At 55.3% G+C, this 15,259-nt stretch overlaps 2 protein-coding genes across 4 annotated transcripts in view; one reads left to right on the top strand and one right to left on the bottom strand.

Annotated features, from left to right (window-relative positions):
- Psca (prostate stem cell antigen) overlaps positions 1 to 2,183 on the bottom strand; it is a 4,532-nt gene extending 2,349 nt beyond the window's left edge. The window contains exon 1 of the mRNA XM_005395732.2: positions 475 to 2,183. Coding sequence (XP_005395789.1) covers positions 475 to 523 — 49 coding nt within the window. The 5' untranslated portion in view covers positions 524 to 2,183. The remainder of the gene's footprint in view (positions 1 to 474) is intronic.
- A 1,549-nt stretch (positions 2,184 to 3,732) lies between these two features.
- Positions 3,733 to 11,627, top strand: Jrk (Jrk helix-turn-helix protein). 3 transcript variants are annotated; one of them, XM_013520235.1, is made up of 3 exons: positions 3,733 to 5,195; positions 6,126 to 6,372; positions 8,249 to 11,627. In XM_013520235.1, exon 3 carries the CDS (start codon positions 8,648 to 8,650, stop codon positions 10,325 to 10,327), a length of 1,680 nt encoding a protein of 559 aa, XP_013375689.1. In that variant the 5' UTR covers positions 3,733 to 5,195; positions 6,126 to 6,372; positions 8,249 to 8,647; the 3' UTR covers positions 10,328 to 11,627. The 3 variants fall into 3 exon arrangements, with proteins under 3 accessions (XP_013375689.1, XP_005395791.1, XP_013375688.1); XM_005395734.2 differs by having other exon boundaries at positions 6,121 to 6,372; XM_013520234.1 differs by having other exon boundaries at positions 3,733 to 6,372.
- The last annotated feature ends 3,632 nt before the right edge of the window (positions 11,628 to 15,259 follow it).

Below are 15,259 nucleotides of genomic sequence, written 5' to 3'. Positions count from 1 at the left end.
GAAGGGCCCAGCCAGGGCAGAGCAGACCACACTGTCCCCACAGGTGCTCAGCCTGGTGGCCACTGCCCCAGCTAGAGGAGCAGAAGCCAGGAATGGGCTAGGGAGTGGCCATCAGGTCCACATTCCCTTTTCCCTCCTTCCCTTTGGGGTGTTTGTAGCTTGAGACCTTTGGCTCCTGACTTCCTAAGCTGTTTGTTAGCATCCCTTCCATCTGTTTGTCCCTCCGGAGCCAGTGCTGCCCAAGGGGTAAAAAGTAGCCTCATGCTACCAGCAAAGCCTTGAGACATCAGGGGACAAATGGAGTCATCCTGGGTGTGTCAAGAGCTCCACCCAGGTACCAGGTGGGACCAGTTTCTCCTTCCTCTGCCCTCCTCTTCCCTTCCTCCCCCTACTCTGTCTGGCTCTCAGGGTCCCTCTCCGCCCTCCTTCCCTTATCCCTTCCCAGCCCTACCTCCATGCTGGCCAAGGACTCACCTGGCTGCAGGGCCAGGGCAATGGCCAGTAGGGCAAGAACAGCCTTCATGATGACGCGTCAGCAGGGGAGCAGGATTCAGGAGGACTTTTTATAGCTGCAGTGGCAGGGGAGGCCACCCTGGCCAGTCAGTAGCACAGGCTCCTGGGGCCACATCCCAAACTCAGCCCTCCCTCGCAGGCTGCCCCTCCTATCCCCTTTGTCCTTTCTCTGCCTCTGGAGGGCAGGTCCTGCCTAGGGTGCGGCACTTCCCCTGCAGGATGAGGACTGGCAAGTCCTCAGGCTTCTGATTACACCTCCTGCCTTATTGAATGAGGTCAGGCCAGGGAGACCACTCTCTTGAGGGCTCTGCAGCCTTTTAGCAGAGGACCAGGGGCCTCCTTGAGGCCTCTGTGCTCTGTGTGGAAGCTGTGCTGCTCTTCGGGGGCCCATGAGCTACGGGCTGACAGGCTTCAGTGAGAGGATCCAAGATACAGCTGTGGGTGCTGCCTTGGCAACTAGCAGGGGTCACAGGGTGGGGCTGTCCTGGGGGTGCCTTCCCTGGGGAAGGACCTGGGGGCCCAATGGGGAATGTGGTGGACACCTGCAGGCTCAACTTTCTGGAGCAGTGGGTGCCATCCTGGGCTAAGGCTTTATCCACAGGGCCTTATTAACCCCCACAACCTGGAACATTAGCTACAAGAGAATCAGGGAAATGTACAGCTTTCTACAGCCCCTGAGGGGAAGGAGGAGGCAGGAGCCCAGGCACTGCAGATGTCCTTCATTGGCCAGATTTACTCTGCACCTGGCTCTGGGCCCCAGGAGGCTGACCTGACCTCCCTGGCCACAGCAGAAAGGGGCAAGTCCACGCCATATCCAGCACCCTGATGCCTGGACCATGGTGGCTGTGGCTGTGTCCCTCCAGAGAGGCCCCCAGGTCCTGCCTTCCCCAGCCAGTCTCTGGCCACTGTTCCTTGCATTTTACTGCCAGGCCCAGGGAACACCAATGGCTCCCTGCTGCTGTGTGCTTTGAGGGCAATTTGTCGTCCCAGTTTCTTGCACCAACCTGAGCTCCTCTATGTACCTCTGCCACAATCTGCCTACGACTTCTATGGTTGGATACCAGTGGACATAAGTGCTAGCCAGAGCGCTGCCTACTTGCTCAGGGCTAAGGGACATCCCCCGGTTCCCTGGTTCTCACATGTCCCTGCTGGTTTCCTAAACATTCCTCCTCTCCCACATGTCAGAGGGGTCCTGGGGCATTCTAGCAGTGAGGGTGTTGCAGGGAGGGAGAGCATCTGGAGCCCAGCACCCCAGCCTTCTGGACAGTCCAGGAAGGCCAAGAGGCACATTCATCCTGGGCCAGAGACACAGCAGCTCCCAGGAGTCACACATGGAGATGACACAGGTGGTGGGAGTCAGGGGTGACAGAAGACTCCCTCCCTTACCCTGGCACCCTGCAGTGCCTACTAACTAGCCTCTGAGCTTCCACCCAGGGTCAGACAGCTCCAACCCTGGGGATCTCCCCTTCCTAGCTTCCTCGCACCCCACAAGTTGGGCTCTTCTTCTCACTCCACAGAAAGCTCTGTTCTTTGGCAGTGAAGAGGGTGGGGCTCGGAGAGAGGGGAAAGACCTTAGCGAAGGTCACACAGGCCAAGTGCAGCCTCCCCAGGACACTGTCTCGCCCTTTCTCCCCTCCCGGAACTTCTCTCCGAACTTCCCTTACAGCCCAGGGCAGGTCACATGGCAGAGTCAGGTGCTGAGGCTTGGCTGCTTCCCTGTGTGGCTGCTGCCTGCCTGACCCCTCATCCCACCCAAGCCCAATCCCCTGGGACTCACCGTCCAGCACCCTTATCTGTCTCTGCAGTGGAGGCACCCAGCACCCGGCACCAGCCTGAACATTCATTCTCCAAATATTTACAGGTGTGTATGTGTTTGCCCATTTGATTTGATATCAAGTCAGTACTTCAAGGCAGTGGTTCTTGAACAGGCAGTTCTGCCCCTCCTCAGCTCATTTGGCAAGCCCTGGAGACATTTTTGGTTGTCCCAACTTGAGGTGCTGCTAGCGCTGGGTGGAGTAGGCCCAGGCCCAGGATCTGCTCAGCACCCTGCATCACACAGGACAGTCCTCACAGAATCCCTAGCGCCAAGTGTCAGCAGAGCCAAGGGTGGAACTGGCCTAGGGGTGGCCTAATGGCCACAGCTCACGTACTGAAGATTGTGACTGTGACTTCCCCACAGCCCCACCCTGACCACAGACTGAACTCTGACATCAGCCCAACACTAAGCCCACACTCTAGTCAGTCTGAACTCTAACCCTGGTTCCCAAATAAGCCAAGATCACGGTCACATCCTAAGCCCTGACCCTGGTCACACACCGAGTCCTGATCCTTATCACACACTGGGCCCTGGTATCACACACTAGGTGCTGACCATGGTCACCCTGACCCCAGTTCTTCATCAGTCATGCTTTAGGCACCCACCAAATGCAGGCTCTGAGACTAAACTGAGCCTAGATCCTCTGGTAGCCCTGTTCCCTGGGAAGGGGAAAGACTCCCTGCGGTCCCTCAGCAGTGAGCAGGGTCTGGGTGAGGCGTCCACGTGACTCACCCTTAGCCTTAGTCCCTTGTACTCCAGCCACTCCGGATTTTCATGTTCTGTCTTGGTCCTCTGCCCGCTCACCTGAAAGTGCAGCACAAACCCGCTGGGCCCCTGGGAGATCCTGCCTGTTCACATAGTACAGGAGCTGCTGCTCCCTGGGTGTTGACTTCTGGCAGGAAGTCCTTGCCAACAGACCACAGAGCCCCATGCTTGACCACACATCACATTTGCCTCAATTTTTTACTTCACATAGAGTTAGTTTTTAAAACGAAGATAGCATGCTCGTGCAAAACCACATCTGACTTCTGCTTACACAGGTGTAGATATTTTCCTCTGGAAAAATGCATTGGCAGGTGCAGGGTGTGACACTTGCACGGCCAGATCGTGAGTGATGGGGTCACCCTCAGAGCCAGCCTCCCTTAAGGCCATGTCTTCTTTTAGTTTTTTTGGTACCAGGAATCGAACTCATGACCTTGTGCTTGCCAGGCAGGCTAGCAATATCCCCAGCCCTTTTTTTTTTTTTTTTTTTTAAGGCCATGTCTTACACGGTCTCTGTGTGTGCATGTGACATGTGAGTGTGATGGTGTTTTTTTTTTTTTTTTTTTAAGGCCATGTCTTACACGGTCTCTGTGTGTGCATGTGACATGTGAGTGTGATGGTGTGTGAATGTGCCCCATGGGATGGTGTGCATATATGTGTATGGGTATGAGGGTGTGGTATGAATGCTGGGTGATAATGTGTGTGTGTCGTTCTGGGCAGATCACTGCCCTCCCCGAATAAAGCCCAGGTCTTCTCAGCCGTGAGCCCAGATGTGGTTGACCTCCTGCAGTCCTCTTCCAAACCCATGGGCTGACCCTGCCATGTAGCTGAGCTCTCTGACTGCAGCCCTTTGTCTGGAAGGGAGCCTAGGCCTTGCTCAGGTTCTGGATGTCTCAAAAGAGGAATTGCCAGGCACCTGTCCTCCAGGAGGGTCTTAGGTGGGGCATCCCAACCAGGTTTTATCAGTGTGCACTTGAGGGGTGGCACTGGGGGACTGAATCTCAGGAGCACCCACCACCCTTCTGTCTCTAATTCTCCCAAGACGCCTGTTTACCCAGAAGAGACAGCTTTCCCTAGTCTCACCAAGTACTATCAGTGATCCTACCCCAAACCCACTCTCCTCCTGTGCCCAGCCCTCAGCTCCGCCGGCAGCTCCTCTGCCTCTTCATGCTCTTCGTGCCCACTCCTTCCTCCTGGAGGGACTTGGTGAGCCAGGAGGACCCCAGATGCTTCCAGGACAGTTTCCTTTCTCTACCACTGGGCTGCGAACTTCACAAACCCTCTCTGCCTGCGACACCCACCTAAGATTCTCCTGGAAGGATGAGTGGCTGATTCCTCACTTGGGGTGCCCAAAACCTGGGCAAGGGGCACTTCCAGGGCTCAGGCCCCCTTCCAGGCAAAGGGATGCAGGCAGAGGGCACAGGTGTATGACAGGGTCAGCCCATAGTTTGGAAGAGGACCGCAGGAGGCCAACCACACATGGCCTCATGGCTAAGACCTGGGCGTTATTTGGGAATGGAAGTGATCTGCGCAGACTTACTCTCTCCAGGCTACTGCTGTGAATGGCCATGGGACCTGGCCAGCAAGGCGGCTGCTGCAGCAGTCCAGGTTTGATCTGGACGTGTGACCCTGTGCACTGGGGCATGGCTAGGAGGGAAGCTCTGTGGCAGGCTCCAGGGCACACCACTGTATTTCTACCTTCTTTCTCTCTTTCTGACCCCCCTCCCCACTGCCATAGTGAACCTCACCCTTAAGAGGAAGCCTGAAGTTTCCGGAGTAAGGCGGGAGGCCTTGTTCTAATCCAAACCTCAACCCCTGCCATATTAGCCAGGTCTGGGAGGTGCACTCCATCCCAGGTCCACAGGGCGGCAGCAGAGAGCCAAACATCAGAGTAGGGACAGCCTGGGGGGACCTGGTTGTACTAAGAGCCCTGCTGAGAAAGCTCTTCCAAGGGTCTTGGATTCTCTCTTTCTGACCCCCCTCATCATGTGCTTGCTGTGTGTCTTAACCCAACTGCCTCCTCTGTTAAACACATTTAACTCTGGTGTGCAACTCGTGGTCCACGGAACCATGTGCTGGATACGGTGGTTGCTGTTTCAAGGCGGTAAGTTTTGGAGTGGTTTGGTTTGCAACAGCTGACAGCTGATCACAGGGTAAAGAGAGAAAAAAGGGGACAGGAAAGAGGCAACTGCCAGATCCTGGAGGTACGGACGAGGGGTCAGCTGCTGGAGAGGTAAAAAAGATAGGTTTTCTGGAGAGAGGTAATCAGAGCTCCTGGCTGACCGGATATCGGCTGTGAGGGAAAGGGAGGGAAGGAGCCCTGCGCATGCTCACCCCGTTATTTCTGTCTGGGAAAAAGGACTGCCGCCCTTCTCCCAAGACTCTCCAATTCTTTTGCCCAGTCTTCAAGAGTCATATTCCCTCTCTCTTGATCTACCTGATGTTTTCACTTCCCTATGGACTGCCATAGCCCGATGACGGAAAGGTAGTTTTTTGCATCGTTCCCCTAAATTCCTCCGGGCCCTGTCTATGGAAATTTACTCCTGCTCACACAGGAGAGATTCTGAGTTTTCTGACCCAACTAAGTGAGAAGGTGGAGTTGCCGCTGACTGAGACGGGAGAACTGTGGATGGCGCAAGGCTGGGCAGGAGAGTGGAGGTTGTTTCAGATCCCTGCCTTTGCAGTGCTGTTGGGAAGCTGTGTGTAGTAGACGGCGGTTCGGATTTCGGAGGGGGCATCTAGCGCGAGACGTGAATCCGGGAGCCGTCAACCTTTCCAAGTATTAAAGTACTGATACCGGAGATCACGTGGGGGATTGCCAGCCCACACAGCAAACACAGCTAAGGAGTGGGTCACGGCAGCTGGGGATGCAAGGCGGTGCGGAGATGCAGGCAGTGTAGGATCCTGGGAGCCAAGGGAAGAATGGGAAGTGAAGTAGGAACGGGTCCGGAAGCCCTCGCGGTGGAGGCGGCCCTGGCCACGCTTGGCCTTCCGCGTTGACCCTTCTCTGATGACAGAACCTCACTCAGCACAGGATTTCCACTCATAACACCGGAGTTCGGGAAGTTCCGTGACAAAGTCCCTACGAAAGGGTAGACCAAGCCACAGTGCCCCGCCCCGCTCGTCCCTCTGGAAGAGACTGGGCGCGCCCCCTACACACCATCGAGGCCGAGTCTTCCGTCCTGCCTAGAGCGCCCCGGAAGTGACCTGGGGAAGGCCTCGAGGCGCGGACCGGCGGAGGGCAGCACTTCCGGCGGACGGCAGCGGCTCGGTGCACTCAGGTGAGTGAAACCCGGTGCGAGGTAGGCGGGCGGGGCGGTGACGCCTCCCGCGGGTCGGCCAAGCTGGTGCAGCGGTGCCCGTCGCGGGCTTGCAGACCCGGCCCCGCGTCCACGACCCTGACCCCCTGCTCCACATTGGACAGTCTCCAGCGCTCTCGTAGATGCGCCCGTCCGCCGGCTCTGCTCCGTCCCGCGATGCCCAGCGCGAGCCTCCACCTTCACAGGGTCTCGTCACCCGGGGGCTAGCCCCCAGGTCAAATGAGGCTTCGCCGTTGTCGTTTTCTTTTCTGGTTTTCCCAAGCCCAGGACCGACCTTTCACCCTGAACGTGGTCCCAGAAAGGAATCGCTTTCACAAGCCCCTTGGGGACCAAGCGGTCTCCTTCTTTGGAGTCCCTCCTTCAGGAATCGGGTGGATGTAAACTCCCGCTGCCTGTGGACACCTAGGCCTGGCCCCGCGCATGCTCACCGCGATATTCCTGTCTAGGAAAAAGGACCCCCACCCTCCTCCCAGGACTCCAATTGTTTTACCCAGTCTCCAAAAGTCATTCTCTGTCCTTCCTCTCTCCCTCTCTTCCTCTCCCCCCTCGCCCCTCGCCCCTCCCTCCTTCCCTCTCTTTCCCTCTCCCCCTTTCCCCTCCCTCCCTCTCTCCCTCTGCCTTCCCCCCCTTTCTGCCTGTTGTCCTCCTTTTCCTATGGACTGCCATAGGGATGACGGAAAGGTCCTGTTTTACATCCTTCCCCCAAATTCCTCATTTCCTATGGAAATTTACTTCCCCTCACACAGGAGAGATCTGAATGGAGATGAGTGTTTCCCTCTTTCTTTCCTGCCTGGGCTCTGTCCCCTTAGTCCTCCCACTCTTCTGTCTACCCCTTGGGCACAGTCAAATAATACTTTTAAGTCAGTGGTCGCATGGCCTCAGGGTGTCAGTGCTTCCCTTGAAACTCCAAGGCTAGAAACCACTTGAATTTTTCTCACTATGCCATGTTATCCATTTGCTGAGAGAACTTTTTTAGAAGTATCAGAATTTCACTCCTGAAGAAAATGTTTAGACGTACAAGCTGAACAACAGGATTTTCAGCCACCTCCTGTCACCTGACGTACATCTGCATGCCAGGCATCAAAAGATGTCCATAGTGAGCCCATGTCTGTTGCCAGATCTCTCCAGGAAGCTTGTCAGCCTCACAAATTCCTGTGGAATTCCACATCTTATCTCCCTCATTTCATTTAAAAAATCCCCTCAAGGGTGGATCGTAGCCTTGATTTCCTCTGTATTCCCCACAGTGAAGTGCATGTACCACACTGTGTGTTGTGCCAGGCAATAGGCACGCTACCCTTCCCAATCAGTACATGGAATTTTATGTCCCAGAGGACCACTGACTTTTGCAGATGTGGAGGCTGGCTCAGGATGGAACTCTCCCAAACCAAACTGACTGGTGACAAGCCTGGCTTGTCTTTGGAGCTCTTACTGCGTGTGAATAAATGTCTTATTTCTCTTGAGATGTGCTCATTTTTATGCTGTACATATAAGTAACACTGGCCTCACGACTGCTCAAAGTTGGACGAAGCAACCAGATAAGGCTTAGGAGGGGGCAAGCTGCTAAGAGTCCATCTGTGAATTTTGCATGCTTTTACATGGTGAAATGCACATGTGAAGTCGCTGGTACTGCTGCTTCTGTGGAACTCTGCCTCTGTGGTCTCTGAGTTGCCCTGTGAGAGGTAGAGAGGGCTGGAGGCAAGCTGTCATGAAAGAAGTGAGCAATATGGCAGGATAGTCGACAACAAACACCACACGGAACAGCTCTCTTGTTTCTTGTGAAGCTTCCTGGTAGGAATACCCTAGGTTCTTATAACATTTTTTTTTCTCTGCTTTCCAGTTTCTGAAGGGCTGTGAGTGAGACACTATTGTGGACCGTGGAGAGGCATTCTGAGCTCATGCTGCAAAACCTGCATTGACCTGAAACCTGGCAGTGTCGAGCGAGCTCAGTTGCTGTCTATGCAGAGAAGACCCAGGTTCCAGCCGTGGAGCAGTCCCAGGCAGCGTGACACTGGCCACCTGTCCGGCAGAGAGACCTGGTAACAGACTATGTTGCTAGGGGCCAACGCCTGAGCTCGCTGACACTGAGGGAAGGCTGAGGCAAGAGGTTGCTACAAGTGAAAAGCAGAGCCACTGAGGCACTGGGCTTGAGCCTGGAATCAGCAGATCAGCAAGGGCAGAGGGGAGAGGGAAAGACTGAGGCAGGGAAGGAGTAGTGCCGGATCAGCCCCCGCTCCCCATGGCCTCCAAGCAGAATGCTGCAAAAGGCAGAGGGGAAAAGCGGAAGCGGGTGGTACTGACCCTGAAGGAGAAGATTGACATCTGCACGCGCCTGGAGCGCGGAGAGAGCAGGAAGGCGCTGATGCAGGAGTACAATGTGGGCATGTCCACCCTGTATGACATCAAGGCTCACAAGGCCCAGCTGCTCAGGTTCTTTGCCAACTCAGACTCTAGACAGGCACTGGAGCAGCGGCGCACTCTGCACACGCCAAAGCTCGAGCACCTGGATCGTGTGCTGTATGAGTGGTTCCTGGTGAAGCGTGCTGAGGGCGTCCCTGTGTCAGGTCCCATGCTCATCGAGAAGGCCAAGGACTTCTACGAGCAGATGCAGCTAACTGAGCCCTGTGTGTTTTCTGGAGGGTGGCTTTGGCGCTTTAAGGCCAGGCATGGCATTAAAAAGCTGGATGCATCCAATGAGAAGCAGGTGGCCGACCACCAAGCAGCTGAGCAGTTCTGTGGCTTTTTTAGGAGCTTGACTGCTGAGCATGGGTTGTCCCCTGAGCAGGTTTACAGTGCCGATGAGACTGGCCTTTTCTGGCGATGCTTGCCAAATTCCAACCCAGATGGTGGGACCATGCCCAGTCTCAAGCAGGGCAAGGACAGACTGACTGTCCTGATGTGTGCCAATGCCACGGGCTCCCACAGAATCAAACCCTTGGCCATCGGAAGGTGTGGTGGCCCCAGGGCTTTCAGAGGCATCCAGCACCTGCCTGTTGCCTATAAGGCCCAGGGCAATGCCTGGGTAGATAAGGAAATTTTCTCAGATTGGTTCCATCACATCTTTGTCCCCTCAGTGCGAGAGCACTTCAGAACGATAGGTTTGCCCGAAGACAGCAAGGCCATTCTCTTGCTGGACAACTCCCGGGCCCACCCGCAGGAGTCAGAGTTGGTGTCTGATAACATTTTCACCATCTTCCTACCTGCCAGCGTGACCTCCTTAATTCAGCCCATGGAGCAAGGTATTCGAAGAGACTTCATGAGGCACTTCATTAGCCCTCCTGTCACCCTGCAGGGCTTCCATTCCCGCTACAGCATGAACGATACCATTTTCAACGTGGCTTGTGCCTGGAATGCCGTGCCCAGCCAGGTCTTCAGGCGGGCCTGGAGGAAGCTGTGGCCTGCAGGTGCCTTCACTGAAGGCTCATCTGAGGAGGAGGAAGTGGCGGCAGAGCACTGCACCTCTAAGCCTCACCACAAGACTTTTGCCCACATCCTTGAGCTGGTGAAAGAGGGCCCCTCCTGCCCAGGCAGCAGGCTTCAGAACCTTGGGGCAGAGGAGCAGGGCACAGCTGGGAGGGAGGTGGGTGAGGCACACACTGCCGTGTCACTAGCCCAGGTGGATGGGCCTGCAGAAGGAAAGCGAGGCACTGAAGAGGAAGATGAAGCAGCCTGGGAGCAGGCAGCAGCATCCTTTGAGGCTGTTGTACACTTTGCTGAACAGCAGCCCTGCTTCACCGTGCAGGAGGTGGAGCAGCTGCACCAGCTGCACTTTGCATTTAGGCGACAGTGGCAGCTGAGGCAGCAGCAAATTGCTTTGAGAGCGGTGGTCAAAATTGAGGCCCTCCAGGAGTATCCTGCTGGGAGCACAGCCCCAACCCGCTCCCCGTTGCCCTGCTCATCTACAGCAGGTGATCAGTGATGATACCCTGCAGCTTTGGGCTTCCTAGACTGGGCACATGCTCAGACCCCCAGAGCTCTTGCCAACTGCTGTTACTCAGGAGGGCCTGGCCCCACATGTTCCAGCTGACCAGGGTCTCTCTGTACCACTGGTCATGTGATCTAAATGGGAGAAGACCTGCAAGGAGACCCCCAACCTGAAGCACCCCTAAATCTTCTGTAGCTGCAGCTGAGGCCAGGCTGGGCCATGTGTGTCAAGGGTAGGGTATGTCTGCCCAAGAGAACACCATGTAGGCCCTGGAAGGGTTGGTGGGCTGGGAGGGTGGGCATTCCTGTGTGAGGTAAACCCTGAGCCTGGTATCTGAGGTCAAGTTGCCAATGACTGTGACTGTGACTCAGTTCATCACCCCCAGTGCCAGTGTAGCCCTCTTGTGGCTACACAGGCAACAAACATGTCATCCTCTTCCAGGTGCCTACTTCAGCTATGGTCCTAAATCAACTGTAGCATCCCCTGTGGCCAACAGGCCCCGCAGCTCAGGCCCATGCCACACTGCACTGATGGGGTGAGGTGGCTTCTTGTACAAAGTTAGAGCTAGTTGTCCGGGTCCTCTCATTCCTAGGAACAATGGACGCTATGTGTTATTTTCAGGCTTTGGTTCAAAGGCCAGAACAGAGTCCATAGTCTATACTTTCCTGAATTTTATGGTTACAGCCTTTATGTGGAGAGACCTTAATGAGGCATTCAGAAAGCCCTAGGTTTGCACTGAGCATGGTGAAACAGGCTGCTGGTTGCCGTAGCAGTGTTGGAGCTTTTATCCTCAGCTCTTCACAGGTTAGTGATACCCCCAGGGAAGGCGTGTCCACATCAGTTGGTTTTACAAAGGCTTTTGTAGAAGGATGCAGTCAATGATTTCCTCAGACCACGTAGCCGATTTGTAGCTTCCCATTTTAGGTACCATGGCTGCCTATACCTGTGATTCCACAAGGCCCTTTGTCCATGGTCATTAGCGCCTCTGAATGTACATGAAATAGTTGTATTTTTCTATGTTCTTTCCCTGCCTCCCCATGAACTCCATTCCCTCTCAGATTCAAGACATGGCAGCTGAATCGGCACATAGTTTTCATTCCAGTGTTTGCTAGCTATTTCACCTAGACTTTTGCTCCAGGATCCCGTGAGAGCCAAGGGGACTTGGGGGAGAATGGTTTGCTTTTTACATCTGTCCAAACACTGAGGCCATAGTCATAGCCTCCGTAGCACTAGTGGCCATGTGTGTCTCTTGCTCTAAAGGCATGTGTGAAGACTATAAAAATCAGATTGCAAAGGTTTTGTGCTGATTCTTTGGGCCCTGCTGCTTGTGATCCTGCTTCTGTCACACTATTTCCTTCCCATGTCTGAGGTGGTACCCACACACACTGATTGCTGGCAGCGTGAAAGGACAGATGTACCTATGGGATGTGCTGTGTCCTCTCAGAAAGGGTGAGGTGGAGCTGCTGGAGCTCAGACCGATCCTGCCAGGTCCCTTACAGATGGTTTATGCCCATGAGATTGTCCATCTGAGAACCAGCGTTTCCCTCACAACCTGCACCTGTTTTAACTCGGTTGTGTCCAGACAGAAGCATATATGGCCTCAGCACCTGCCACCCCCGCAGAACCAGCTGGGAGAACTGTCCCTCTAGCTGATCCTTGTGCCCCTCTGGAGCTCTTTTGAGGAGTAGGACCTGGGCCCTGCACTCTCTTCCTCCTCCACAGAACCCTTGGCAGCTTCCTTGCCACTGGATGGGTGTCTAGAGCGTACACTGTACAGGAACATCAGGTGTGTGTGTACTGTGGAGGCCAGAGCTACTTCTCATCTGGGCCCAGGTGCCCAACAAGCACTCCCACCGCTACTACCTCTGGGTTCCTTGCAGAGCCTCCTGTGCCCTCTAAGCATGTTTGTCCTTTACCTGTGACCAGCTTCTTAGAAGCTCTAGCTGCATGATGTGTTAGCTTAAGAATCTTATCCCAGTTTTATGGACCCACTGTGCCAGATGCTGAGGCAGCTGGTGGGACACTCTCTCCCCTTTCCCTACCCAGGGCTGCAAAGGCTTTTGGGAAGCCCCTGACTTCTCTAGAGCAGAGTGAGATGCCCAGTCCCATTTAAATGCTTCCCTTTCTTACCTGGGAGCGCAGTTCAGTGGCCCCAGGTCTTTTAGTAGCTCTAGAGGCAAACCCCGGCCCCTACAGGCAGGTGTTGCATGCAGTCCTCTTGGGCCCTCTGGCTGTTCATTCCTACTAGTAGAGCCCAACCCTGAGCTCACTCGGGTGCCTCCCAGCAGCCAGGACCTGGCGTGCATATACACCTACGTTGCTCCTAGTGGAAGGCCCTTGGAGGTGGCCCCTTTTCTATGGTGACATGTCTCTTCCCCCTGCAGACACTTCCTGTGCACTTGTCAAGGACCTGCCATGTTGCCATTGAGGACGCTGCAGGCCGCGTCCTGAGAGGTCTGTTTACCAGTGCTGACCCCAGCTTCCCAGAGGTTGGGATAACAGCACGCCGAAGGGGTCCTCAGGCATGCCAGGCCACAGCTGGCCACTCTGCCCTCTCCAGGGTCTCGGAGAGTCTCCATTCTTGGCATGACCTCTTCTAGTCAGCTAGTTCAGTGTTGTGCCTGACCAGTGCTGCCACATGAATGTAGGACAGGAGGCTCAGTGTGATGGGAGCTTGGGGCTCCATAGTGCAGCTGTTCTCATGTAGGACAAGCAGCTGTGCTTCTGGAGTGCCAGGTGGAATGTGGAAGCCAGGCACCCACTCATGTATCAGACAGGCAGGTGGTCTGTAAGAGGATTTATTGTCTGGAGTGCTGGGGCCTAGTCTGTCTGGACTGTCCGGCCTTCTGCAAGTGCCAGGGAAGATCTTCCTGGCTGGCAGTCAGTTGGAGGCAGGTGCCCCCTGGCTTAGGGAGTCTAGGAGTTCTGTTGGGTAGAGCAGCAGACATGCCCTGCTGTGGGCCACCTGTGAGGACGCATCATTCTATGAGGCAAGCCAGCAAGCCATTGTCCATGGCAAGGAGTGTGAGAAGATGAGAGACCATAGCTCTTATCCTGTGGGTGGAGGAGGGCGGGAAAGTGTGGGCCAAACCAGGGTCCACCCCTGTGACACCTGTTGGAGCACCTAGCTGCTCTGGGAGGAGGTACCACAGGCCCTGACCAGCACAGTGGGTGACCTGGCATATCAAAGCCTGTGTGGGGAGGTACAGGGTGGGGGTTCTGGGTATGAGTGTCAGAATTACATGGTCCTGTGGCCTTCAGTGTCTGTGGTTGTACAATCCCAAGCACCATGACCTGTGCAGATCATGTGCAGATTAAGCAGAGAGTTCTTTGAGGGTGCAACAATAGCCTTATGAAAGTATGGATCCTTGGGCCCTGCCCAGAGGCCCCTGGGTAGGTAAGATGTCAAGAACTTCTGCCCCATAGCACTGCTGGATAGGGCTCTATCCCTGTCAGACCCCTGAGAGTGGGGTGTTAAACTCATGACCTGTCTCTATGACAGCCGTGTTACAGTCTGCAACTTTATGTCCCCCCAAATCATCTGTTGAAGGCCTAACCCCCAATGAGATGGTGTGGCTTCTGGGAGTTGATAGGTTTAGGGGTGGTCACAGGTAGGAGATTAGAGCCCTTACAAGAAAAGATTAGAGCTGGGTGTTCAGCAGAAAGTCTGCTATCTGCATACTAGGAGAGGCCTTTGCCAGACATCTGATCTGCCAGACATCTGACCTGCCAGCACCTTCATTGCACTCCGGCCTCCAGATCTGGAAGTGGTCAGTTTCTGTTATTTAACCACTTACTCTGACCTTTTGTTACAGCAGCCTTAAGAGACTGAGGCAGGCAGTAAGGAGAGGACAGGGCCCATCCAGCCTTGCCATCACCTAACACGATGGCAGCTCTGGGCCAGGCATGGGGTCTTAGGATAAGTGAGACATGCCCCTTCCATGAGGCTCACCAGGTTACTGGGCAACAGGGACAGACCCACCCATCTCACCCTGACCTGGGCAGTGGAACCAGGCCCCGCTGGATGGCTGTTGACAGAGATCCCAGTGTGCTCCTACACAGGTGACCCAAGTAAAGAACAACTTGACCATGGCAAAGCGAGGCTCCTTGGCCACGTGTCTCCTGGTGGGGCCACAGGTCTCTCCAGGTGTCACAGCAGCAGTGCCAACCCTCCCGCATAGTGTGTTTCCAGCTTTCTGTGAACATTGCCTTGATTACACGTGTCTCTTCCGCTCCCCTCCCCCAATTCCTTGTGCCAGGGTCCAGGCTCAGGACAGGTTCTCAGGTCCCCTCCTGGTCTGGCTCAGGTCAGCTTCTCTAGGGACAAGGAGGCCTGGTACCTGTGGACAGGCAGAAGCAGAGCCTAGAGTCCAGCTGTAGGCCAGTGCTAATCCCAGCCCTGACCCTAACCCTTCCCTTCCTTCCCCTCTAGTCTCCTTTCCTGAGGTCCTGGTCTGAATCCTGTGTGGCGCTGGGGCCAGCTTGCTGTCCCTGTTGTCCCCTGGCTTCCTCCCTGCCCACACCTGCTGCCTTCCTCAGAGGTTAGAGACGCTGCTGCCTGTGCAGGGCAAGGGAGTGGCCTGGGGTACAGAGGGCTCTGACTGGGGTGGGGGCTACCCCTGAGCCCACCTGCTTCAGCCAAGGTGATCCTTGCAGAGCCCTGAGTTCTGGCCATGTGCCCTGGGTTGGGGAGCTACCAGGCCACCTTCCCCAGACCACACTGCCAGGCCTTCCATGACAGCAGTCCTCAAAGATACGGACATGTGGGTAGGGCTGTCCTCTCTCCTAGGCTTGCAGGGTGTGGGGTCTTTGAGGGGTTCTTCACAGTTGTCTAGGCAAGGAGATCCCTGTAGGCCTGGCAGGGACAGGAACAGGATGGGGGCCATGGTTGTCACTGCAATCTGCCTGTTATCCATAGGACTGAGC

The sequence above is a fragment of the Chinchilla lanigera genome, unplaced genomic scaffold (genome assembly GCF_000276665.1).
Source record: "Chinchilla lanigera isolate Chin_1 unplaced genomic scaffold, ChiLan1.0 scaffold00053, whole genome shotgun sequence".
NCBI lineage: Eukaryota > Metazoa > Chordata > Mammalia > Rodentia > Chinchillidae > Chinchilla > Chinchilla lanigera.
This window is presented reverse-complemented; position numbering and strand designations above follow the sequence as displayed.

Bases quoted from the DNA above. Each gene is read 5' to 3' on its own strand.
- Jrk (XM_013520235.1), top strand. From the start codon at position 8,648: ATGGCCTCCAAGCAGAATGCTGCAAAAGGCAGAGGGGAAAAGCGGAAG.